Source organism: Oryctolagus cuniculus, chromosome 10 (assembly GCF_051225735.1).
Source record: "Oryctolagus cuniculus isolate XC-2025 breed Fujian yellow rabbit chromosome 10, ASM5122573v1, whole genome shotgun sequence".
Lineage (NCBI taxonomy): Eukaryota > Metazoa > Chordata > Mammalia > Lagomorpha > Leporidae > Oryctolagus > Oryctolagus cuniculus.
Window position 1 is genome coordinate 97649434 of NC_142876.1, and position 27619 is coordinate 97677052.

Consider the following 27619-nt stretch of genomic DNA (forward strand, 5'->3'; position numbering starts at 1 on the left):
TTCAAATAAATTGATTAAAATCTTTTTTAATAAATCCATTTTAGGGGCAGGTTAGTGGTTAAGACACCAATAACATATATCGGAGTGCCTGGGTTCTATTCCTGGTTCTGGCTCCTGATTCCAGCTTCCTGCTAGTGTGGACACTGGAGGCAGCAGGTGATGGTTCAAATGGTTGATCTCTGACACCTACACTAGAGATCTGGATTGAGTTCTCAGCTCCTGGCTTCCACCTAGCCCATTCCCAATTGTTGCAGGCATTTGGGGAGTAAACTAGCCAGAGTTCACCCTGTCTCTCCCTCTGTCTCAAAAAAATTAACATTTTAAGTCCATTAAGGAATAAAAAAAAGAATTGCAGAAACTTAGAAATTCTCAGTTAAATCCATGGATCTCTGATGGCAGCTGAACTAATTCTGTCTACTTCTATAAATAAACTGAACAACAGCTGTGAATGGTATAATTAGGTTGATTCCTAAGGATCCCTGAGCCCTTGCAAGGGTCAGGCACCCATGAAAGTACTTCCAAAAGTTCATGGAAAACAGAATTGAAATGTTCACTTTGGTATGAAAATGTTTTAAAATCCATGCATAGTTTTTTCATAGAATGCATTTTCCTTTAATGTTTAAAATAAGCCTTTTCCTATCAGATTCTTTCTAAATTTATTTGAATGGCTGAATGACATAGATATGAAGATCTTCCATCTGCTGGGTCACATCCCTAATGGCCACAAAGGCTAAGGCTGAGCCAGACCAGAGCCAGGCCAAAGCCAGGAGCCTGGAGCTCCATCCAGGTCTCCCACACAGGTGGCAGGGGCCCAAGCACTTGGGCTATCTTCTGCTGCTTTCCCAGGATCATTAGCAGTGAGCTGGATCACAAGCAGAGCTGCAAGGACTCCACTCCGATACAGGATCCCGGCACCACAAGCCATGGCTTAACCTGCAGCGTTAAGACACCAGCCCCTCCTTGAACTCTGAGATTTCTTCACATGCATGGGCTTCCAAAATTCTTGCTCCAAACTCCATTTACCTTTTAGTTCCATGTTTCACACACTTCACCCTCACAATATCCTTCTGCAAAACCCTGACACTGAGTCCCTGGCCTCTGGGGTCCCATGAACACGTGTTTGCACAGGAACTAGGAAGGTCGTTACTAACCAAGGATTGGCTGGGAGTGAAACAACTTGTCCTCCTCCTTCCTGGGCCAGTAGCAGGACGCAAAGACCTGCATGGATGAATTTTTGGCCCAAGGACAGACGCAGATGCCAGAGGAAACTACAGACTTAGAGAAGTGTGCCTGCAAAAGGCGTCAAGTTGTCATGTTTAATAAACACACTAGAGTTGTGCAAATAGCATTCCCGCCCAAGCAGGAAGCTTTGGAAGCGGAATCCGTAATTCAGGAGACGCTGCCATTCCTCTGAACATTCCCAAGACGCCGTGCAGACCTCCTTCAGAGCCCATGACACAGTCCTCACTGATTAGAAAATGTGGTTTTTTGAAGATAGATTTCATCCTTACCAAGACTCCAGAGTTTCTTTGAAAAGTCTGGCAAATGACAGAGATCAAACAGGATTACCCCTTTTTTAGCCAGAAGCAAAGCAAAAACAAAGTGCAGCAACTTGCTCAGAGATCAATTTTTTTTAAAGATTTATTTATTTGAAAGAATTACAGACAGAGGCAGAGAGAAAGAGATCTTCTATCTACTGGTTCACTCCCCAGATGGCTGCAATGGCCGGAGCTGGGATGATCCAAACCCAGGAGCCTCTTCCTGGTCTCCTACGCGGTCAGAACTTGGGTCATCTTCTACTGCTATCCCAGGTCATTAGCAGAGAGCTGGATTGGAAGAGGAGCAGCTGGATCTCAAACTGCACCCATATGGGATGCCGGCACTGCAGACAGCAGCCTTTTTTTTTTTTTTTTTTTTTTTGGACAGGCAGAGTTAGACAGAGAGACAGAAACGTCTTTGTTTTTCCATTGGTTCACCCCCCAAAATGGCCGCTACCACTGGTGTGTTGCGGCCGGCGTGCTGCACCAATCCGAAGCCAGGAGCCAGGTGCTTCCTCCTGGTCTCCCATGCGGGTACAGGGCCCAAGGACTTGGACCATCCTCCACTGCCTTCCCGGGCCATAGCAGAGAGCTGGCCTGGAAGAGGAGCAGCCAGGACAGAATCCGGCGCCCTGACCGGGACTAGAACCCAGGGTGCCAGTGCTGCAGGTGGAGGATTAGCCTATTGACCCGCAGTGCCGGACCAGACAGCAGCTTTACCCGTTATACCACAGCGCTGGCTCCAAGAGATCTATTTATTTATTTATTTATTTGACAGGCAGAGTGGACAGTGAGAGAGAGAGACAGAGAGAAAGGTCTTCCTTTTTTGCCGTTGGTTCACCCTCCAATGGCCGCCGTGGCCGGCGTGCTGCGGCCGGCGCACCGCGCTGATCCGATGGCAGGAGCCAGGAGCCAGGTGCTTTTCCTGGTCTCCCATGGGGTGCAGGGCCCAAGCACCTGGGCCATCCTCCACTGCACTCCCTGGCCACAGCAGAGAGCTGGCCTGGAAGAGGGGCAACCGGGACAGAATCCGGCGCCCCGACCGGGACTAGAACCCGGTGTGCCGGCGATGCAAGGTGGAGGATTAGCCTAGTGAGCCGCAGCGCCGGCCGGAGATCAATTCTTAAGTGCTCAGCCTTTCTGGGGCCTGGTGCAACCCCCAGCACAAGCACCATGAGAGGAGCCTCACGCTGTTCTCCAGGAGGCTGATGTTCTCATGAAGCAGTCACAGATGCTCCCATAAGGGGCCTCTCCCTCCCTCCAGCATTCCGTTCCCAGCTTGGAACACACAGAGACTGGAGCAAGCACAGGTGCCTGATGCAGATACAGCAAGGTCAGTCATTTACCCAACACCCATGGGGGCTGGATTAGGACAAAGCAGAGATCTAGTCCCTGCCCACAAGCTGTTCACATTCCTGTTAGAAAACCTCAGATCCAACACGAGCCAAGTCCATGGCTCACATGCCTCGACTCCATGAGCAGCCCCAACCCTGTCCCAGAGCCCGGCCCATGTAAGCTCCACAGAGAACATATGAGCCCATCTCTGTACCACCTCCAAAGCCTCAGACCCTGTCCCAGAACTTCCAGCCTCTGGGGATCTCAGCCTCAGGCCATGACCACATCCATTGCTTCCAGTTTTCATCACACAAAATGCAGACAGATTTAGGAACAGAGTGAAGATGTGGTATTAACTATGCTCTGCCCACACTGGGAACTGGGCCCTACCACTGGCTCCCCTGGAGGGCCGCCTGGGTCCCAAGTCTGTCTACACTCAGAAAAACCCTTTGTGACCTGCACTTCACAGGCACAGCTCAAGTATCAAGGAGCTCCTGGAATTGTCCTGACTGGCGACGAGAGCAGCTGGCCCTCGCAAGTCACGAGGTCGCTCTAGGCCGATGGGCTCTGCCAGCCCCTGGCTCCTTGGCCTCCTTTCTGCAGCCTTGGCTCCAGCCTGTCACAGGGGCTGCACATGGCTGTCACTCTTCCTCCACAGAAGGCCCAGGTACGGCACTGGTGACTCAGGGAGACAAGAGTGGAACTGGGGCGAGGCGACTGGCAAAGGGGAGGCCCCACTCCTCTTCCTCACTCTTTTCAACAGGAAGGACAGGGACAATGCCTTCCCCAAGTACAGTGCCTGGTAGGTTGCAGAACACTTTCACATACACACACCCCATACTGGGAGCAGAGCAAGGGTCACACAGAAGCAAAGTTACAGAGCAGGAATGTGAGGCCAGGTCACCTGCCCGAGTTCAGCATCCTTCCCAGGGCACTCTCATGCTCCCAGCTGGGCACAGCGTTGGAAGAGTAGAGAGCGTTTGTGGGGTGTAGTCGCTCAGCAGTCACGTGCTGCATCTGTGAAACGGGGATCTAGCGCTCACTGTAGAGCTTGTGAAGACAGACAAGAACACAGGTATACAACAGGCTTAGCCTGGTGCCTGAAAAGCCAGGGTACATGCTCCAAAACCTCAGCCCCACTGGTACCCTGCACAGACAGATGCTCTCCTGCAGAAACCGGGCTCCCTGCAACCAAGAATGCCAAGCTCAGTGCCTCACCAGGCTGGGCCTCCCTGCAGCTCCACCTGCCACCAGCAGGCCCCAAGCCAGGAGTAGGAGCAAGCCCCTTGAAGGAAAGGGTGCTCATCTTTCTGCTTCCACAGAACGGGCCACAGTAAGGAAAAGAGAAGAATCCACGGGCCCAAAAAAGCAACACTCAAGAGACACCTCAGGGATTAAACAGGTGAGGCCAGTGACTCAAAAACCCTACGTGCATCCTCAGCTGCACTGGGCGGGGGGGGGGGGGGGGTGGGGGGTGGTAGAGCACTCTCTGGGGCCACGTACAACAGATAGACGGATGCCTTCCGCTAAACCAGGGCTCACCGAGACATGGCCTTTCCGAGCCTTCAGAGTCCCTATGCTGCAAATGAGCAAAGGGTCCCATCCCAATTCTACAGAGGAGGAGCCTGTGACAGAACACATGGCCTCCCTCAGCCTCAAACTGAGCCCACAGCAAACCTGGGACCCAAACCTCGATCTGCCTCCCTGTAAAACCCCTGCTCTCCCAAGCACGGGGCCGCGGCTGCAGAGCGAGGCAGCCGTCACATCAGGGTGGGCCATGACAGCCTTCAACAGTGGGCTCGGCGGTTAGCAAGTCACACAGAACATCTGCTGCTCAACAAAACCGTCTGTCAAGCCTCTCGACCCATGTGAGCCGAGTCACTGCTACCAGGTCCATCTTACAGGTGAACACATGGCCAGGGACCAGAGGCAGAGAACAAAGACCACATGAGTCCTGGCAAGCCTCAGTCCCTCACCCCAGAGACAGGCAGGGAAGAGTCCATGGTGCCAGGAGCACAGCGCAGGGGGAGGCACCTGACGTCCCCTATCCTAATTCCCATGCTTCCTTACTCCTTGTTGAATACAACATGGGCCAGCCCCAAGCCTCGGCTGGGAACCTGAGCAACACTCACAAGGCTGCTCTGACAATGACCTCACACAACACTGCGCAAGCGCCTGGCAGGCAGGGTCTGACCACCCAGGTGTAACCATTTCCTTCACTACTCCCACCCCAGGGAGCTCACAGCCACCAGGACGGAAGCCCCCTGACACCCAGTTTGCTCCTTGGCTCTTCTTTTCTTTCCTCTTCTGAGCAACACAGAAATCAAGAGACCATCAGGGGCTCCCACCTGGCCCAAGCAGAGAACAAGAAACAGCTGGTCCAGTAAATGCTAACAGAGCTGGGGGTATGGGGGGGGGGGTGTGCAGACATGAGAAAGCACCATGCCTCATGGGCAAGGAGTTGAGCTTCGGTCCATTTGTGACTCTGGATCACGCCCCCAAGCAGCAGCAGCAGCAGCAGCAGCAGATCCTTGGTATCTCCAGGACAACAGCCCTCTCTCATCTCATGGGAGATGGGGCAGGGGCTAGGTCTAAGCCACCCACAGTCCTGGCAGGGTGGCTTTCATTCTCTCCTCGCCAGGTCCAAACTCTGTGACTGCCACAGTGGGACAGGAGGCCCAGGTCTGCCTGGTGAAAACACCTCCTCTAAAATGGCTTGGAAAGCAAGCCCCAACCCCGCAGAGAGCCCAGGAAACTTCCCACATGGTGGCAGTCATCTCCTCACCCCTCACTGGGTGCCCTGGAGCAGCACGACAGTCTCCCCAAGCCCCCTTCCTTCACCCATAAAGCTGGAGCTGACAACACCCCCTCCCAGGTCTCCCGTAAAGCTCGGGCACCTTGTCAAACCCCTGGCTCACAGCAAAGCCCTTCCTGGGAGCCAGGGCCTGGGCTAACCCTTTAGCCTCCCCAGTTCCTCTTTGAAAGCAAAAGCAAAAGCAAAAGAAAGGAAAAGGCATTTTGCAGCGTCACATGGTTGGCGGATGGCAAAGCGGGGAACTGACCCCAGGTCAGTCTCACTCAAGGGCTCAGGCCCTGGGGCACTTGCCTCATTCCCCCTTCCAGTGCTCAGCACAAAGCTCTGAAGGTCACTGCGAGTGCTCCCGGACTTTACATGTGCAACAAAACCCTGCAGTCACCCCCGCTCTAACTTGATGACTCCAAAGGTGCCCAGGAGCCCGGCAGGGGGCTGCAGGGCTGCCAGAAACCTCTGCCCCATTCTCTCTCTCCAGCCACAACCCCCATTCTCACCCAGGCCCAGGGCTCTCTCCAGGGGTGGAATAAAGTGGCCTGGAGAGCTGCCAGGTCCTGCCCCTTGGGCCCAAGCACTCACCCAAGTCATGCACGTGAAGTCTGCCCAGGGAGTCCCACCACCAGGCTCTGCAGCCAGCTCACCCAAACCTCTGCCCTCCTCTGCCCCGTGCTTTGTCCTATGAGCCTGCCAGCCCTGACCTCCCTTTGTAGCTCAGTGGATAAGGGTGAGCGCCTGAGTCAGAAGCCCAGGTGTGAATCCTGAGCCTGACACTAACAGAGACAGCCCGTGCAAGTAACTGAACCACGCCCAGCCTATTCCTCGCCCGTAAAATGAGTTCAGCAGTGTCTCCCTCATGCATGCATGGTAAGGACTCAACAAGAATTAAAGGAGATGATACAAGGGAACCTCTAAAGGTTTGTGGAAAATGTAATTAAAACTTAAGTTTCTGGGGCCGGCACTGTGGTGTAGTGGGTAAAGCCACCACCTGCAGTGCCGGCATCCCATATGGGCACCAGTTCGAGTCCCGGCTGCTCCATTTACAATTCTGCTCTCTGCTATGGCCTGGGAAAGCAGGAGAAGATGACCCAAGTTCTTGGGCCCCTGCAACCGCATAGGAGACCAGGAAGAGGCTCCTGGCTTCAGTTCAGCGCAGCTCCGGCCATTGTGTCCAATCGAGGAGTGAACCAGTAGATGGAAGACCTCTCTCTGCCTCTCCTTTTCTCTCGTGTAACTGCGACTTTCAAATACATAAATAAATCTTTTAAAAAAAGTTTATTTGGGTTCCAAAAAGTTTGAAATCTATCCCTAGTTTTCTCACAATATGCACTTTTTTTCATGAACTTTTTATGTTTATATGGAAAGCCCACCTACCCCCAGAAAATGTCAGCTACAAGCTGTCAACAGAAGCAGTCAGCACTGGGCTTCCTGTTATGGCGAAAAATAAAGGAGGCAAACTACAAGAGAACCCAGGCAGGCATTTAGCTCTGTGGTTAGGATGCCTTGCATCCCTTAGCATTCTGTGAGGGTTCAACGCCAGCACCTGCTCCTGGCTCTAGCCTCCTGCGACTGTAGACCCTGGAAGGCAGTAGCTGACAGCCCAAGTAATTGGGTTGCTGCCACCCATTGGGGCCCCCTGGATTGAGTTCCTGGTTTCTGGTTCCTGGCTTTGGCACTGGCGCAGGCCCAGCTGTTGGCAGGCAGTTGGAGAGTGAACCAACAGATAAAAACTCTCAATTCAATCAACCAATAACAATTAAAACCACAAGAGAACTGAAGACAGCTCTCTCCCGGCCGCTGATAACCACTGGCCAATGTCCTGATGATTTTCACAAAATAATGAGAAAATAAATCTATGGGCAAAAGACTTCGAAGGGTTAGAATGTAATAAAATGTTTTATGAAGTTAAGTGGGGGATGGGGGAAGTGATGAAAACTATCTTTCAAAGAGATACAAAGGAAAAAACTGAAGAGATGATTGAACAGCATGTTTTTGTCACTGCTACCCCAGCTGCTCTCACACCCTGCCCCTCGGTCAGGTGGGAAATACCTGGCTTCCACTCATGGTCGTAGCTGGTATGGGTGGGAGGAAAACAAACTAGGAGACGAACATCCGGGTCACAGCCCACCCTTGGGTCCTCTCTCACTGTGCGTCCCTGGGCAAGCCACACTGTCAGGCCTACACAAGAAGGCACCATCCAGAGGTGTCCGAGGTCCTCCTCGCGTCTCAGATTTGCGTCCAGAGTTCACCAGCACCGGCCTGGAGAACCACTCCTGCCCTGCTGGCGTTAATGCTCCAATTAGCTTATTCCTCTGGCCGGCCTGAGACACCAGAGCTGTCTCTGCTCTAACCACGCCATGTGGCTTTCTAGAAAAAGATTTATTAAACACCTCTCATCCACCCAGTTCTTGCTGGCTGTCTTCACATCCTCACATTCCAATTTAGAATTTTAGATGTTTTAATTTCACTCCCACCAGATAAAAATTCTGGAAAGAGCTTTAGATAGTCACCATTAATTTATATAATTAATTCAGAATGTGTGGAAGCCCAAAAAGTAGTTCACTTTTGCATTATGAAAACAGGATGAAGGGGCTAATTACTGGTATCAAAGGGCAGCAACCTATCCATTGAAACTGTTTCTATACAATTGAAAGGCAGTCATTTGAGCATAAACAGTGTTTCATTCTACCTGAACAACATCCAGAGATGTCTTATTTTTAAAATAACGGTCACTTCCTTAAATTCCCTGTGAGTAAAATCATAAAGCTGTTTCTTAAAACAACAACAACAAAAATAGGGTTGGGAGGGAGCAAAGGCTCTTAGCATTACCTCACACTATCCTATTGTACTCTGACTTACAGCCCAAGTCAGCACAGTGAGTGCATGTGCTCCATGCACTATATTTTACATGTAATGAATGCTCAAAAAGTACTTTATGAATGATTAAATGACAGCTGTGTTAAACTATTCACTTTTAATCTTCCCAGCTTTAGTCCTCTACTAATTTATATAATCAACGAGCAAAGCTCTCCGAGAACACAGAAGAGCTCTCATTCACCCCACGGTTTAATGATGTGCAGGAACCCTTTAGAGAATGCCAGCGCAGGAACATCTGCTTCGGCGGCGTTTCTGACTCTCACAACAGCACAGCGACGACACAGCTCGTGGTGTTCCAGCAGTGGGCCTTACACCACGACCCATGCGGGAGACTCCGCACTGGGGTTCCTAGAAAGAGCTGCTCGGAATGCAAGGGCTGCCTGCCTTTGTTGTCAAGAGGATGGAAACCGAGCGAGCTAAGATACACCTCTTCTGCCGCAGCTGCTGGGAACCCAGAAGGCCAGCTGAGTGCCCAGGTGTTAGCAATCCATCCACCTCCAGCACCCCTGGCAAGCCTGCTTCGTTCCCATTCCCACTTGCCCCATTTGTCAGCAAATGCCATTTTCTAAACCTTCTCAGCACCTTTGGAAAGAGAAGGGCACAAACTGTATGTAAACAACGTAACACTAGTGAGATTTCACTCCGTGTGAAACTAAAATTGCTAATACTCAAAACACATGGGATACCAGAAACTACCAGGTTGGATACACGGAGTCTTCAAAAAGTGGGTGGGAAATGTGTATTGGGGGAAAAATGCACAAATTTCATTTTGTTGGCACAAAAATTAATTTATTATTTAATTCCATTTTCCAGGAACATTCTAAAGCATGCTTGTGGTTTTTCTTCCCCAACTAACAGGGACATAAAGGCAGACCCACCTAGGAGCTAAAGTGTTGCAAGTAAACATTCCAAAACAGAGACCTGCCTTATGTTTTAGGAACTTATTTACCTACTAAGTGCCTGTGGGAACTATTGCCCTGGAAGATCTGTAGCATCCAGGCATGGTGCCCAAAGCAAGCAAAGGAATGAGTTTTGGTGCCTTTCACTGGTTCAAAAGAGGGCCCAAACCCCTGTACTCCAGGTCATGGACTCACTGCTCTGGCCAGACTCTGATGCCTAGGAATGTCTGAGAAAGAGGCCCCCCCCCTACCCAAGTTCTCCTCCCCAGTGACAGACATGGAACAGGCGAGGCTACCCATCAGACGTGTGACTGCTGACCTCCATGAGACGTGCCATGGGAGGACAAGTGTCACTGATTTTGTGGAAGGTGGTGTGCACGTGGACACTCAAACTGCACACACCCTCCAACCCAAAGGAGATGACATCTAAGTACTTATCCCAGGAAATGCCAACTTGCGTGTGCAAGAAGCCCACATAGGGCAGTTCAATGCAGCATTGCTTAAAATAGAAAAATATTTCACATTAACCTAAATGTTCATCAGAAAGAGAACAATCAACTAAACCATGGTATATGGGTATTATGTTCGCAACTGCATGAAAGTTAAAATACTCTCTCTCTCTCTCAGATATATATATATATATACACACACGCACATATATGGCTAATTCAAAAAGTTCATGGAACATAGAATTGATAAGTTTATTCGGGTGTAGAAAGGTTTTTAGGGGCCAGTGTTTTGGTAAGTAGGTTAAGCTGCCACCTGCAATGCCAGCATCCCATATAAGCAACAGTTTGAATTCCAGTTGCTCCACTTCCAATCCAGCTCCCTGCTAATGCACCTGTGGAAAGCAGTGAAAGATAGCCCAAGTCCTTGGGCCCCTGTACCCACCTGGGAGATCTAGATGGAGTTCCAAGCTCCTGGCTTCAGAATGGCCCAGTCCTAGCCATTGACAGCCAATTGGGGAGTGAACCAGTGGATAGAATCAATCTCTCTCTTTTTCTCCCTCTCTCTCCCTCCCTCCCTCTCTCTCTCTTTCCTTCTCTCTACAATTCTGCCTTTCAAATAAATAAATCTTCAAAAAAATGTTAATCCCATGAATAGCTTTTTTTTATAATATCCAATCGCATGAACTTTTTGAAGACTCTTGGTATAATACACACACACACATACAGTAATAACAACTCTGGAGATCAGGCCAAACTGATACTATAATTAAAATGACCTGGGTAGATAAAGGGGGATGTTTATTTTAACCTTAGTCTTTTAAGTATTTAAAATAACGAACTCATTAAGATTTGAGCAATGATGATGTATAATAGAATGCAAATATGATAGACCTCTCTCTGTATCTACCTCTCACCACACACTGTGGCCTCCCTCACCACACATTATGTGTTTTCCTTAATGAAAAGGCAGCAGCAGCATAGAAAGCTGAGTTGGCACAGGCTAGACAGCAACAGGACAGGGCCAGTGTTCTCTGCATAGCAGACCTCAGTAGTTATCTATTGAGTAGAGATGCCTTGATCTCTTTTCTTACAAACAAGCATCCTTAATGGCTCTAGAAAAATACCTGTGCTAGAATTCCCCAAAGACAAAGGAAAAGGAGGCAAGGAAAGGGAAGGGAAGGAGCAAGAGCCTCCCCGCAACACCCACCCCAGGCTCTGGATCCCCAGAAAACCTAATGCCAGCCACTTCCTCCCTCCTTCCCAGGCCAGCCAACGCCCACCCTGGGCCTCCCCTGCTCTCCTGGAGCAGCCTGCACCTGCCTTCCCTCCCTCTGGCCAGCCCCCCAGTTCCCTTCCAGCCCAACCCTCACGTTCACTCGTTCAATAATTTCAACAGATGTCCTGTGATTTCTAAAATTACCACTCACCCAACAGGGAGGAAGAAAAAAATTAGCTGAAATAACTGCTTTGGGTTCTCGAAAAGAAAGAAATCATTCGCCCTAGCCTGGGCAGTGTGCACGCTTGCTCACTCTCGCTCTCTCTTGCTCGCTCTCGCTCGCTCTCTCGCTCTCTCTCTCACACACACACACACACATGCACACACAGCAGGCTACAGCTAACTGATCATGTTAGGCAGTTCCTCCTTCAACCCCACCTTCAGTTGTTCTCAAGGCTTACTCCTCCATCCCACCCATCTCTGGCTTTGCCTGCCCAAACACCCTTCCCACCAGAACCCCAATTGGGAAAATACCAGTGTCACCTGAATTAAAAAGGGAAGACACCTCCGCCACTTGCCTTATTTCCATCCCATGAGCAGAACAGAACCTGGGGGACATGCCCTGTGCCTACGGATGGCAAAGCCCCAGGAGCCCGAGTACAGTGGGAGGCGGAAGTGGGGCTGTGCACATCTATTCCTGAATCACCTAACTCCCCCACCGCTGCCCCTGTAGACCCAGGGACACCTCGCCAACACCTCTCCCCCAGCTCGCCCATCCACACAGCCTCAACACCACCCACAGTTCTCCCTGTCTGCCAGTATTTAATAAGATGTGAGTGTCTCCACTGAAGCCAAGTTGTCCCCTCTGTACCAGGGACTTCTCACACTGTGCAGTAAAAATTTCAGAGAACAAAAAGGAAACTACCCCACCCCCATATTCTAGAGGGTCCTGCTTCTCACACAATCATTTTTAAGACATTGAACTTGAACACACATTGAGAAAGGAGTGCAGGGGAAGGAACTGTAGGATACCAGGTTAAAGCCCCAGCTGGCAGTGCTGGCTTCCCATATGGGCACCAATTCAAGTCCCAGCTGCTCCACTCCCATTCCAGCTCCCTGCTAATGTGCCTGGGAAAGCAAGAGATGATGGCCCAAGTGCTTCGGCCCCTGCACCCATGTGGAAGACCTGGAAGAGGCTCCTGGCTTCTGGTTCCAGTCTGGCCCAGCCCAGGTTGTTGCAACCATTTGGGGAGTGAACCAGCAGATGGAAGACCTCTCTCAGTCTCTACCTCTCTGTGTAACTCTTTCAATTAAATAAAATAAATCTAAGGAAGGAAGGAAGGAAGAGAGGGAGGGAGGGTGGGTGGGAGAGAGAGAGAGGGAGAGAGAGAAGGAGAGAGAGAGAGAGAGAGAAAGAGAGAAAGAGAGAGAGAGAAAGAAAGAGAGAGAGAGAGAGAGAGAGAAAGAAAGAAATGCAAGAGAGAAAGAAAGAAAGAAATGCAAGAGAGAAAGAAAGAAAGAAAGAAATGCAAGAGAGAGAGAGAATGCAACTCTCCACTGGCCCTCCCATCCCAAATGAGCTGGGAACACACACTTAAGGCAACTTGGAAGACTGGCTCCTGGATGTCACTCAGAAACCTGAGGAGGGAGGACAGGGATGGAATCCTGGAGTCCAGATGACACCCTGTAACCCCCCTTTCCAGCTGCCCCTGGTGCACCTTCCAGGTCTGGGATGCTTCACTTAGCTGTACACAGGTACATGTTATGCTTTCCCAGTTAAGCCATTTCAGTGTGTTTCTGTAATTTGTAATCTAATGCATCCTGGCCAATACTCGTATATACCCAAATATCCTCACTCTGGGGAGGGCCACTTGTTAAAGGAGCTGGGCAGTCACCACTCTATCAGGCATGACCACACAAAGAAATTCACTGCTTGGCAAACAAACCAAACCAGTGAAGACCATGTTGGAATTCTTAAGGAACTTTAACAGTATCAAGTCTGAATTCGTTAACAATTGGATTCCATTTTTGAGAGATCATCAACACTCAATGCAACTCATGTCTGCTCAATAAAAGACCAGGCTAAGTAACCTGCTTATTGTTAAAATGAAATAAAGGCAGCCAAAGAGATGCAATTGGGACCAGCGCTTAGCACAGTGGGCCTCACCAGGGAAGACACCCACCTCCCACATCAGAATACCTGAGAAAGATGCCTGGCTCCAGCTCTTGACTCCAGATTCCTGCTAATTCATACCCTGACAGACAGCAGTGATGACTCAAGTAATTTGATTTCCCAGCTCCAAGCTTCAGCCTGGCCTAGTCCCCAACTGCTGGGGGCACTTGAGGAGTGAACCAGCAGATGTGAGTGTGCTCGCTAGCTCGCTCTCTCTCTTTCCCCTAAATAAATGTGTATAAAAGATGCAATTATTTGTACAGTACAAAAACTGGTCCACATTTTATTATTAGGAAACCAGCTTTGCGTGAAGTGCTACTACACAAGCCCATCTGCTCTGGTCATGTTGCAGCTCTCCCTGCACCTCTTGACATGAAATATAGCACTCTCACATCCACCCAAACAGAACCATTCACCATGCCGATAACCGGCAACATCAAACCCACCAGCTGGCTATGTCTCATAGATTCAGAAAGTATCAACAGGTACTTATGTTTCTTCTCCCTTGCTCCAGATACAAAAAGTTACATGTCCTACAGATACAAAGAATATCAACAAGTGTTTCTGTTTCTTCTCTCCTGCTCCAAATACAAAAGTTACATTTGCCAAGACACAATCCTGAAATTAAGGGCAAATACGACAGGTATCAGAGATTTCATTAATATTAGACAATGATAGCCTCTCCAGCAAACATTAATAATTAGCCAATTGTTGAAAGTTAACGAATGATCTCTAAGGATACTCTGTTTGCATGAAAGTGTGTTTGTTTATTTGCTCAATCAACATTTGTTTCCTGATGTGCCACTGTGAGTCTGGCACCGACTTTCTCAAAACTATAAATGCAGTCAGACTCCAGTCTCAGCCTCTTCCATCCATGCTCAGGATGCTAATCGGCCCCAAGGCCAGACTGTCAAGCCCCAAATCCCACGTGCAGAATCATTGCTCTCCCAGCCACAGGCCAAAACAGTTGCAAACCAAGGCAGCAAGGGGCTTATCTCTATAAGGGGACCATTTGCCACGATTATGGGAAGGCAGAGGGAAAGCAGGCAGATAGGTATAGGAGACAAAGGGCGAGGATAGGAAAAGGTGGAATAGAGCAGGCAGCACATGAGCGGTCTTAGAAGGATGGAAAGGACTTGGCATGCAGAGGTACGAAAGTGCAATCCGAACGCAGACCCCACACAGGCAAACCACAGAGGCCACCACAGCCACCTCCCAGGTGAGGCACAACCAGCCAGGTCACAAAACCCCATTTCAGGTATTTCACACCACTCCGCAAAATTGGCAAGATGCTAAACTGTACATCCACACAGATCCCACGGACTTGCTTTTTCAGCTCAGCACTATTCACAGCATCTGGGCCATGGAGGAGGCCAAGAAATGTCAGCTCACCTAGCCCTGCTGACAAACTCCCACAGTAAAGCACAGCCTCCCAAGGAGGCTCTACTCCCTTCACCACCCTGACCCCTGGACCCAACACATGGAACACACATGACTTCTAAGCTCGGAAGTCCAGTTCTGGGGGATCCTTTAGCCACAGGTAGACTACTTCCCACTCACCCCCAGACAGGGACCTCCAAGGAGTCCACAAAGGGACCTGCCACTCAAGAAGACGCTCACCAAGGCTCAGAGGATGAAGTAGGTGGGGTGCTTTTTTTAAAAAAAAAGATTTATTTTTTTATTTGTTTGAAAGGCAGAGTTACAAAGAGAAAGAGAGAGGTCTTCCATCCACTGGTTCACTCCCCAGTTGGCCTCAACACACAGAGCTGTGCTGATCTGAAGACAGGAGCTTCTTCCAGGTCTCCCACGTGGATACAGGGACCCAAGGACTTGGACCAACTTCTACTACTTTCCCAGGCCATAGCAGAGAGCTGGATCGGAAGTGGAGCAGTCTGTAAGATACGTTCTTTTCATGTTAAGGGGCACTCCACTTAACAATTGCTTTTGCTCCAGTTTTACCTTTGCTAATTAACAAACTTACATGTTTCAGAACTTGACCTCTGGGAGTAACTGACCATGCAGGAAACACAGACATTGGCAGTGACCAAGACTGCTCTACCTCACAAAGTGAATTTATTAGAAAAGTTAGACAGAGACTTCCAGACCCAAGACAGGCAGGGCCTGCACTATGGCCCTCATAAGCAGGAAGCAGCTATAGAAGGTATGATGATTCTACGCCCTTCAGCATCCCTTAGGATTAAGGGAATGGAGTCTCTGAGGGGGGAATGATGTAGGTAGGCATACAGGATAAAATGGATCAGGTTTGTGAGCTGGAAGACTATGCCTTCACCACGCCCCTGGGTGACCTCATGCCCCTACCTGGCCATATCTGTGCTCCCATGGGCCAATCAGGTTAATTAACCACTCCCCTTTGGAAGTGGATTAAAAGCCTGGGACACGGTCTGCTCAGCCTCTCCCTTCTTTTTGGTCTTTTCCACTGTGGGCTGTGCTGCCCTGTGCCTCCAGGGCATGTGGCCTTTCGGACACCCGCCTCATGCTTCCTGGCCTACATGCTCTTCCTCCACGTGGCTGGCTCCTGGTGCTAGGCATGAATCCAGATTTCCCTCTCTCCTTTAGACAGGGCCCTCACTCTCCTATGCATTTCTTTCACTGAATATAAAACTTAAAACTTAAAAAAGAAAAAAGAAAAAGGATGTGCAGCAGCCGGGACTCAAACCAGCACCAGCACCTATACGGGATGTCGGCACTGCAGGCAGCGGCTTTATCCACTACGCCACGGCACCGGCCAGTGGGGTGCTTCTAAAAGAACTGTCTGCTGGGCTGTCATCCACATTTACTCACGAAGCAGCCACTATGTGCCATCATGCCAGGCACCACCAGACTCAACAGTAGCTCAGCAGCCGGCGCTGCGGCTCACTAGGCTAATCCTCCGCCTAGCGGCGCCGGCACACCGGGTTCTAGTCCCGGTCAGGGTGCCGGATTCTGTCCCGGTTGCCCCCTTTCAGGCCAGCTCTCTGCTATGGCCAGGGAGTGCAGTGGAGGATGGCCCGAGTACTTGGGCCCTGCACCCCATGGGAGACCAGGATAAGTACCTGGCTCCTGCCATTGGATCAGCGCGGTGTGCCAGCCTCAGCGCGCCAGCCACGGCGGCCATTGGAGGGTGAACCAACGGCAAAAGGAAGACCTTTCTCTCTGTCTCTCTCTCTCACTGTCCACTCTGCCTGTCAAAAAAATAAATAAATAAACAGTAGCTCAGGATGAATGGAATTCTGAAGACGCTTGATGAGGACGTACATATCAATAACTAAAATACAGGGCATTTTATATGCAGAGTGCCCCAAGACAACTGCTCCTTCAGATCTGAGTCAGAAGAGGCCTCAAAGAGGGGACATAACTCGAGATTATCCGTGAACAGCTGTGAGGATGATGACAGGTGAAGAGAGGGAAGGAAAGAGTACGAGAAGGCAGGGGAGGCGGAGCCAGCAGGCAGACATGTGAAGGGGGATGTTTAGCTGACAAAGGCGGAGGACAAGGGCTGTGAGCGTCAAACCAAAAAGGTCAGGCCAGACCAAGCTGAAGCCGGCCACGGGGTCTGGCCTTTCGTCAGTGGGCAGCGGGGATCATTTCTCTAGCAAAAGTCATCTGACAGTGGTGGAAATGGACAGGAAGGGGAAAATGGGCAAGATTTTTGTCTTTGATGTCAACAAGCTACAGACACACCAGACTCAACAGCAAGATGGGAAAAGAGGCACGAAAGCAATTTTTGCTGTTGTTGTTTTCATGAGCATTTACTGAGCACCTAGTAGGATCCAGGCCCTCAGCTGGACAAGGAAACAGAAGCACAGGCCACAGGTAAGCCTGGCCCTCCAGTCCCTTAAGCAGGTTTAGAGGTGGACAGGCAGGCCTGCTGTGCTAGCTGGACACTACTCTGGGCATAGCTTTTTTTTCTTTTAATATTTACTTGTTTGAAAGGCATAGTGGCCAGCGCCGTGGCTCAATAGGCTAATCCTCCGCCTAGCGGCGCTGACACACCAGGTTCTGGTCCTGGTGGGGGCGCCAGATTCTGTCCCAGTTGCCCCTCTTCCAGGCCAGCTCTCTGCTGTGGCCAGGGAAGGCAGTGGAGGATGGCCCAAGTGCTTGGGCCCTGCACCCCATGGGAGACCAGGAGGAAGCACCTGGCTCCTGCCTTCGGATCAGCGCAGTGCACTGCCCGCGGCGGCCATTGGAGGGTGAACCAACAGCAAAAGGAAGACCTTTCTCTCTGTCTCTCTCTCTCTCACTGTCCACTCTGCCTGTTAAAAAAAAAAAAAAAAAAAAAAAAAAAAGGCATAGTTACAGAGAGAGAGGGAAAGGTAGCGAGAGAGATCGTCCATCTACTAGTTCACTCCCTAAATGGGGATAATGGCTGGAGCTGGGCCAGGTCAAAGCCAGAAGCCAGGAGATTCCTCTGGGTCTCCACATGGGTAGAGGGGCCCAAGGACTATGAGCCATCCTCCACTGCTTTCCCAGGCACACTAGCAGGGAGCTGGATCAGAAATGGATCAGCCAGGACTCAAAAGGGCACCCATGTGGGATGCTAGCACAGCAGGCAGTGGCTTAACCCATTATGCCACAATACTGGCCCCAACTGCAGTCATTTCTAATCTGCGGCAGCTCAGCCCTGCAGAGAACAGGGAGGTGGTCTGGGAAGACAGAGTTCTGGGGACTGGTCGCAGAGACTTGAAAGGTGCTTACCACATTGATGTATGTGTGATAAATGAAGGCTGTGTTAGGAAATAGAGCATGCTCATCACAGAGAAGCCACCCCCGTGCGAGGGCACAGGAGTCCCCTCCTCGGGTCCAAGAAGAAAATAAAGTCAATGACCCACACTTTCAGGAAGAGGGACAGAGAAATGCTGCTGCTGCTGCTGCTGCTGCTGCTGCTGCTGCGCAAACCAGGGGGGACATCACTGTGGGAACTGAGCGATCGGCACTGTTTCCATGGCTTCAGCCTCCACTTGTCCCTGCAAATCCGGATACAAATGAAAGCTGCTGCGTAGAAACTTAGATTGTTTATATTTAACAAAAAAAATAATAATAAAAAAAATCCAACCCTGGGAAAACTTGCTGGCCCCAAGGTAGTCTCCAAATCCCCAACGCAGGCTGAGTTATACACAGCTCAGACCAAATACATGCTGCACCCAGGGGGACGGCCATGTTTCTTATCCAGCAAGAAGAATCATTTCACACGATGACCGGTATCGGGCACAAACAGCAAGCCTAAAACTGGCCCTGGATCTTACTCTACGTGTAGGACAGACACAGTCTCCACAAAGCTCTCCAGCAAAGAAAAGCCCCAGCTCCCTGACAGGTACAGCTCTGCATCCCCTGCCAGCCTGAGCCTCTGTTTTGCCATTCACATTAAGTGAAAGGTATTTACTACGGATAAGAAATAAGCTTCGTTCAGCTGCCTCTAAACCAATCCCAAAAATAGAGCAATCACTGTGGGACAAATTGGGTCAAATGTATTAAAAAAAAAAAAAAAAGTCCCTAGTGGGAGGCCTGGCATGGCATGGGACCTCGCTCCTAGTTGAGGGAATCCACAGACAGTCCCTTCCCACAGTGGGGAGAGAGCATTCAGAGACAGACAGAGCATGAACCGACCCAGCCAGGGGACCATCCAAATGAAAGCAAGACATGAAACTGAATGCTGTGAGCTTTGGAAGACTCAGCAAAGAGATCAAAGGGATGTACGCTGGTTTTTAGAGAGGCCTGGCAAACTAACGCACTTGCCAAGAAAGGCCCCACTGGGGAGAGACAGTGGGGAGGAAGGAGAGAGATTCATCCATTTCCTGTACCTCACTCCCTCGGGTCTCAGCTGAGAACTCCAAACTGTCTGACAGCACTTAGATGAGGGCCCTGAATTTCCCTGAGAAAAAAAGTCAGAATATTAATTGGCTTACACATGCAGCTACATTAATTATTCCATTGATCTGAATTAATCTGCCCTTCTGAAAGGTATTTATTTGCTAAGTTTGTTTAATCATGTTCTCTTGAGCAACAAACTGGGTCACCATCCACGCCGTTAAATTTGGTAACAAGGCTAACACCATCTGTGGCCTAGACGACGAAGATCTGACTCGACGGATGCGGCAGCTTCTCACCACCGCTGCTCTCCCTTTAAAGCGACTGTCTGCCGTCACGTGTCTATGATGCATCAGAAGCTGTTTCAAATGCCTCACGTTACACGGGTGATCATGAGCACACTACGTGTTTACAGATGGATCCACCTCCCATGAACAGTAGTGTCTTCAGCAGCAATAGCCAAAATGTTTCTGCAAATTCTCTGGGAACCAAACTACGAAAGCCCTCGCGCACACACACAGACATCGTGTTACACCTGAACTACACCACAGCATTTTAAAGGGATGTGAGCCCCTCCACATCAACCATTCCAACTGCATTCCTAACAGCATAATAACACCCTCTTCGGAAGCCAGCAAGCTCTGCCCCACCAAGGGGAGCCTGGTATGTCTGCCTTTACAACACTCAGTTGGAACATGTAGTACCGCTAAGATCAGCTTCAACCTGAGAAACCAAAGGCAAACAGAGCAACCAGGGAGGAGAAGGCGGCAGAACACAAGAGCCTCCCATGCCCTGGCACTGTGGCCTCCTCCGCCTGCCATGGGCTCGGGCTCCACAGTGAGAACCAAGTCTTGCAAGCACCATGCTGCAGCACCAGAAAAACCCTGAAACAGCTCTGCCTTATCAAAGAAGGACCACAGAATCTCAGCCGTAAAACCACTCCTGGGGGTCTCCTTATACCATCCTTATAACTGCCACGTAGGTGATGGGCAATGTAGAACAAGCTACGAGCAAGGCCCCAATACAGAACCACTGGGCAGCCAAGTGACACAAGCTCCTAGTCCCCACCTAGGGCTCTTGGGTGCTATTTTTTCCAATGATTAAACTTTATTAGCCTTTCCCAAAGGGAGATCCGTGGAACACCAATTCTGTGATGCTAAAGTCTTCTGCTGAGAAAAAATAAAAAAGTTTAAAGCATCCATGTCAAACGACTTTCAGGGTCGAACTGAGTTAAACAAAATGAACTGAGAGGTTCCCAGAGGTACTATGAAGCTAATGTGCACCGTCAGTCTTTAAGAGAGCATTAAAGTATATGGAGGTATCCCAACTCATTTCATCACAGAACCATTATCTCTTGGGGTAGTCCAGAGGACTTGGCATGGACGCTTCAGTACTATCTCATATAATTCTCCAAATTATGCTTTATGTAAATGAATTTGTTTTGTCATACTCTACTCCAAAAATTAACAGCTCATGTACAAAGTCTGTAATTCTCTACTTACCAGAAAAATTGACCAAAGTACCCATACCACTCCCAAAAAAACCCTGGATTTTTCTGATGTTAATATTACCAGGAAAAGAATGGTAGAACAGCAAAAGCTTATGTGGAAAGAAAAGTTATTTTAAAATCTGCTACAAATCTCTCCCATAAAAAGTCCCACATCTATTTATACAAGATTCATGACTTTAAACACTTTCATTCAGTAAATTTGAGAATACACGTCAGAAAACACAAACTTCAAACCCCTGCTGCAAAGCTCCAGGAAACACCACGCGCACCGCTGTCAACTCCAGCTCCTCGGAAGGCCAGCCAGGTCTAGCAGCAAACACTGAGTTCCCCGGGACGAGGAGGAACTCTAAGGACACTTACCAAGTTATGATTTGTTGAATTAGAATCATCTTCAGGGAATGGGATGTAAATAGCTAAGGCCACACAATTGGCAAAAATAGCCAATAATATAAATATGTCAAATGGTCTGAAAAGATTCTGTTAAGGTTTATATGTGTTTAGCAAACGTAAACCATCTCTCTCATCACACCCTTGATCACACCACTTGAGTCGCTTTTAAAATGAAAATGATAGACGCACATCATTTTTCAGTTGGCTCTCACGACGACGAGGTTCTCAGCAGGAAGAATGGTGAGTGGCCAGGTAGAGCCTGCTATCCGATGACCTCTCCATGTCCTTTCCTTGGGCTGCAAGGATCGTGTTACACTCATTCTTCAGGAACACTGTATAATAAGACTGCCCATCCACTGAGGGCACTGTGTGAACAAGTCTCTGCTTCTTGTAGTTTTAAAAGTGACAAAGCCCTCACTAAATTCCCAGCTGTCCCAGACCCAGAGAAGTCATCACAGGATAAACCTCTTCCCCAGATCTCCACCTCTGTGTGGTAGAGCTGTTTTCTCAGGGGCTATTCTTGGCTGGGTCAGGCTAAATCTCCAGTCAGGCCTGGGATGGGCCAAGTCACTAGAAGCTTCTAGTTCTACCTGTGACCTTCTCCGGTCCACCTGTGACCTCAGACACGGAGACATGCAAGCCAGGCTTCAGCTCCCTCCACTGCTTCCTCTTCTGGTGATACTACTCTAACTTCTCCAGATTAGAACTGGACTGGAGCTCAGTGTATAAGCTAAACAAACCGCATTAAAAGCCATAAGCAATCAGCACCAGGCACTTGCAAAGTAGGTTTAATAATTCTCAATTCTCAATCTTGCTGGCCAGTCCAGAGAATCACTCTGAGATCAGCTCTCAACAGTCCCACACTTAGACCTGCTGATGTTACGAGACGCTGCCATCGCCGGCAATACCGACTTTGACATCTGCCGTAACAACAACTCCTTTTCATGTTCAGCCTTTCCGAGGGTTTCAGGAGCACCACCCTCAGCCGCAATTCCCGGGCTTGCTCCAGTGCCTCCACACCTCCACCGACTAGAGGCAAGGCCACTGGCTTAACTCTAACAGACTGCTCTCCCTCCATCCTGACACCCATCCAGGAAATCCAAAAACTCTGTACGGCACAGACACCCCTTATCTCTCTGAAGATACCTGGAGTTCGAGAACCCTCAGCCCCCAGAAGAGCTTTGGGAAGTCACTGGAATAAGACATGAGTAACATTATCCCTGTACTAACTTTGATGGGCTTACTTTTTAAGCCAGTTAGCTGTAATCATATTGATTCTCTTAAGTCATCGAGTGTTGCAAAATCTTGTCTCCAGGGATTCAAGCTAACGACAGCTGCCTTCAGAAGACTTCAGAATTCCCTCTTCACCTTCCCTCTGAAAGTTCCAAAGTCAATTGCCCCAAGTTATTCCCTACAGAAACACACTTAGTGTCTCCCCTCTCCCGCACCACCCTGCTTGCTTTTCAACTTCCCAGGACCTAAATGTAAACCTGGACATCTGAGAAGTACTAACACTGCTTAGGAAGGCCAGACAGGAGGTTTATATTTTTTTTTCTTTCTACAGGTCAGTTTCAGTCTTGAGAAACCAAGCAGATATCATCTCCCTGCCACAAGGCTTTCCAGAACAGAGCAGGAGGGAGGGCTGAAGCTCTGCTCCCTCCCCCAGGGTGAAAGACACCCCGACCTGCCCCGCTACAAAACCAAACTACTGTCTCCTCTCCTGGTGCTGCTCAGGCCAGACGCCGCTGGCTTAGGAAAAATTTCAATACTCTGTTCCCTGAAACACAAGGGAACTGACATTCAAAGAAACACAAGTGGTCCCTCTTAGCATTTCAGGATCTATGTTTTCTAGACTGTCCCATTCAGAAGCAGGCTTCTCCCTGAACTGGCAGCAATACGCCCAGATCCTGTACACACACACACACGTGTCTGGCAACTTGCAAGAGGCAGACAGCAGCACGATCCAGGAAGCCACCCTGCACACAGCCATTGCTCTGTACAAATTACTGTGCACAAGGAGAAACAGCACTGGGCCTCCCACCTCACTCCACATAAAGTTAATGACCCCACTGAGAGGTCTCTGCTTACTCAGAGTCAGGCTAAGGAGGAGGAGCGCTCTCTGGCCGTGACTCTGACGCCGTCACTGCCGAGGCACCCCCTGATGTGCCCTCCTGGCCTGCCACGAGTGTTCTGTCCTTGGACTAGGGAAGAACTTGCAGAGAAAATGCACAAACCCAACCACAGCCACGGGAAAGACACCATAAGTCACTGGAGAGAGGCAGCATCTGTTCTAAAAAGCAGCAGCACGGGAAAATCTCTCCAGCCCTTCCCTAGCACTCGGCAGCTCTCGCTAAACCCCTTCTAGACAGTTACCTCATTTTAACTCCTCTCCACCGGCAGAGAAAACAGGAGCTAAGACAGAGGGCAGACTAAGAGCTGCCTAGCAGGGTGCAGCTGGCTCCCACCACCCTCCCCTTTGAGCCCAGCCTCTCCACTGGGGCTGGGCCTGGTGGAGGAAGTCCTCTGTGGCACTGCTTCCTCCGACTGGACACTGCTGGAAGGTGCCTGCCAGCCCCACACACACTTCAGAGGGAGAGCAGTGCTTGGTTTTCCCCAGGACACTGAAGCCTCTGAGTAACCAGAGAGCCACTGCTCAGAAAGGCCTAGGTCAACTCTTCCTAAAGAATGGCAGTCGCCAGAGCCCAGCCTCTGGGTCGGGGAAGGGGGTAAGCCTGTAGCAGGACAACGGTTTTCCAAGACCGTCCTGGGGCATCTGGAGTTCAGTTTTAAAAATACAAAAGGAGACACCCAGAAATGCAACTCCAGGCCAAGGACACAGACAGGATTTTTTTTTTTTTTTTTATAAAGGCAACAACTGCAAACTCCTCCATGGAAAGGGTTGTTCTGTAGGTCCAGGGGCTCAGGACAAAGAGGCACATAGAGATAGACCTTTCCCCTCACCCACTCCTCACTCACTTATGTCCCAAGTGCAGTTTTAGAACTTGTCAAAAGGAAATTCCAGGAAGTCACAGCATCGATCAGCAAAACAAAGCCATCAAAAGCACTCCCTATCGAGCAAGTATGCCTATCCTAACTGCCTTCAAATTTCAAACATCAGAATGAAGATTCAGTTAGAGGTCAAAAACGTATTCACGTCCAATAAAGTCTCACAGAGTGGTTTTTTTAATTGGCGTAGCTTAAGTGCAATAGGTTCAATATATAACTAATGCCCCAAAACAACAGTGGATGAAAACGAACCATCTAGTGTCCAATGACCAAAAGTTAGTTTCATGTGTCAACAATCACTTTGAAATTTCAGGCTCACTCCCCCCACTACTACCATTATGCACAAGCATACACACACACACACAGGAGACCCACAGACTCACCCTCTGCAACCTGAGGAGTCAGGAAAGTATAAACAGCAAAACCCCTTACCCACAGCTTTCGTCTATGGCTCTCACATTCCACAATGCTACAGCTTTGTGTCATTTCAGAAAGCAAATCTTTTTAAAGAACAGATGGTAAAAGAGAAAACCAGGAAGGTTCTTCCTCCCCCACCCCCTACCCCAGGAAAAGGATACTTCCATTCCACTATACTAATGCAGGCTCTCCGGATGGGGTTATTGAGAGACAGACAGAAAAGGGCGCGGGCGGGCCGGCTGTTGGACGAGCTCCCCTGTTTTTTGCTCTTGGCGTATTGCTGACGTTTTCTTTGGGAGAGAGATCCTACAGGTGGGGGTGCAGAGGTGCTCATGGTTTGGGCAGCCTTGGCCTGTCGAGCAGCGTCGATAGCAGCCTGCCAAGACAGGACAGTTTGCTTGGAGCTGTTCGGCTGAGAAGTTGGTCCTTCCCCAGAAAGAGGGAGTCTGGTGCCTCTTGCATAGTTTGCCTCTGGGGAAAAGGAGAAAAACAAAGATTTTTTTTAAAAAGATGAGATTCTAGTGTGTGAGGTGAAGCAAGCTTATCACCCAGCAATCCCAGGGCGGGGTGGGGGGTGTTCATGCCTATGTGTCCACGGTGAGCCTCTTGTTCTGATCAGGCAGAAAAATCCACGCACGGCGCCCCAGTGTCAATCCACGGGAACCTGCTGCACCACGCCCATTCTCTACCAGGAGTTTTGCTGCGCATTCCTTCTGAGAAGCCGAGGTCATCCCTCACTGACTCCACATCTCTTCTGACTTTGAAAACCCGTGCGTCGCTAATGAGTTAAAAGACATGTACAACCGCTTTTCCTAAATAATCACCACCATTACCGGGGGGGGGGGGGGCCGGAGGCAGTGCCAATAATTCGATAGTCTTAATCATTTCCAGGGTGTTACTCCAACATCTTTCCACAATACGATTTTTTTTCAGCATGGAAAAAAAAAACCATCCACTAGCACAGGGGCAGCACCAAAAGCCCATAACAAATATCTAGATTATGCACTGACACTTCCTGCAAATGAAAATTCATGATGCTTGGGACTCATTTCCTCCACAGGCTTCCGAAAACAGAAAACATCTTTAGGGCTTTTTTGCATTTTAAATTGCAGCAGCAGCAGCCAAGGCAGCATCCAGGGAGACAGAGAAGGCGGTTGGCCAGCACCCCTAGCACCCCAACACACCTAGGATACACAGGCAGGAAGGTGCGGGGGGCCTGGAGGCCTAGGCAGGAACCACCTCAGTGGAAGCCAGCATCCAGGTACACACGAGGCAGAAACCCAAGGGGGCCTCCCAGTGCAAAGCCCCCTCTGGCTTTGGGTCGGGCCAGCCCCAGGGCAGCCCTCCCAGGCACCTGCCGGCCTCGGACCACATCCTCCTCACTAAGGCAGAGGTCAGAGAGAATCTGCAGCGAGGCTGAGGGACCGGCATTTGCACAAGAAACGACTGCTAAGTCAAGAGTCAAAAGCAAGCACCGGTCTGCCTGCCCAGCAAGCCCGAGGAGGGAGCAGAGCGGTCAGGCAGCAGCCAATCTGGGCTGGGATGAGCCCTGCCAAGCCTTTCCCTCGGGGTGCGCTCACCCGGAAAGGCTTGAACCGGGGCTGGGGGGCGCCGGCAGTCTCCAAAGAGGGGGACTGTCCAGGCACTGCCCCAGCCCCAGTCGACCCAGCCGCGGCCGGCGTAGAAAGCGCACGTGGCGGCCGGGCCCGGGCCGCGACTCCCGGGCATCGCTAGGTTACCGCCGAGCGCGTCGCGGGCAGGGACATGCACTCCGCCGGGCCCCTTCCCTTGGGTCGCGGGACCCGGCCTCCCGCGTCGGGCCGGAGAGGGGTGCGCTTCACCCACCAGCGCCTAGGGTGACACCGGACAATCCTAGAATTTTCCGGATGCCACCAGGGGACCTTCTTCCTAAAGGGGGAGGGGGCGGGGGAGGAGAGGAAGGCCAGGAGCGACCGGGAAGGGGGCTCCGGCCAGACCCCAGCAGCCCCCTCCTCTGCTGCCTGGCCCGGGGGCGTTGAGGCAAAGTTGAGCCCGAGGACTCGGAACCTGCAGCGTCTCGGGCCGCTCAGCGCTCCACGGCCGCCCCCACCCCACAAATGCAGAATTAACTCTGACATTCAGGGCCTCAAGGGGAGAGCGGAGTGGCTGCAGCGCATCTCCCCTCCGCCGGCGGACGGCACCGAGCTGGGAGCGTCCTCGCCACCCCCCTCCACGCAGCCGGCGCGGCGGAGCCGCGGGGGGCGGGGGCGGGGGCGGGCAGGGGTGGGCACAGGGCCGCGGCGGGGACCGGATCCGGCCGCGGGCGCCAAGGCTTAGCTGCTCACCGTTCGCGTGGTCCGCTTGCTGCTGCCGTTGATGCTGCATTTTCTTCATCATCATCATCATCATCATCCACGAACATTGATTGAGCGCCTACTGTGTGCAGGGCACTGTGCTGGGCGCCCGGGCTGGGGACGCACAGGGAAGGGGGTTCCCGAGCACGCAGAAGACGCGGTCCCTGCCCTTATTCTCGCTCCGGCAGGGGGTGGGGAGCGCCGGGGACAAATAACAGAAAATACGGATAATTTATAAAAACCGCTCGCCACCCACGCTCCCTCTTTTTCAAAAATGGAGCAAAATAAACTTTTTAAAAAAATAAAATCAGATGTATATATTATCTCAATAATATATACATGGAATTTTCTTTTTTTTTTTTTTTTCCTTTTTTTTTTTCTTTGCTGCAAAGGAGAATTGGCTTGGTCCGCTCCACTAGCGGAGGGGCGCCGCGGGGATGCCGGCCCGGCCGCCGGGGCCGCTCGGGGCGCCCCCCATGCCGCCTGCCGCCGCCGCCCGCCGCCCGCGCCGCCGCTGGCTCGGGACCACGGGCAGCCCGAGCTCACATCCGGGGACGGAGGCGCTCGCCCGCCCGCCCGCTCGCTCCGCGCCCGCCGCGCCGCGCCGCGCCGCACGCCGGCTTCGCCCTGGCGACGCTGCGCGCCCGCCGCCGCCGTCCCCCGCGCTCCCCCCGCCCGCCCGAGCCTCCCACGGGCCGCGCCGCGCCGCACCCCGGAGACCGCCCGCGGCCCGGGGCCCTGTGCGCTCGGCGTGTCCGCCGCGTGGGATCCGGGTGCAGCCCGCACGGACTGGCCCGGCGAACCCGCGGGCTCCAGGGGGTTAAGCGCGCTCCTGCCGCGGGCCGCGGGGTTAACCCCCTCC

The 27619-nt window shown here is 51.0% G+C and overlaps 1 protein-coding gene across 30 annotated transcripts in view; it reads right to left on the reverse strand.

Annotated features, from left to right (window-relative positions):
* The window catches only part of CACNA1D (calcium voltage-gated channel subunit alpha1 D), a 332447-nt gene extending 305131 nt beyond the window's left edge, over window positions 1–27316 (reverse strand). For 9 of the 30 annotated variants that reach the window (XM_089305542.1, XM_051852322.3, XM_089305532.1 and 6 more), the window contains exons 1-3: window positions 26749–27301; window positions 24586–24895; window positions 20972–21077 (exon numbers count right to left, since the gene is read on the reverse strand). In XM_089305542.1, the coding sequence (XP_089161668.1) occupies window positions 20972–21077; window positions 24586–24895; window positions 26749–26815 (483 nt within the window). In that variant the 5' untranslated portion in view covers window positions 26816–27301. Of the gene's footprint in view, window positions 1–20971; window positions 21078–24585; window positions 24896–26748 lie in introns of all 30 variants that reach the window. The other 21 variants (XM_089305541.1, XM_089305530.1, XM_089305529.1 and 18 more) reach the window with 9 other exon arrangements.
* Between the last annotated feature and the right edge of the window lie 303 nt (window positions 27317–27619).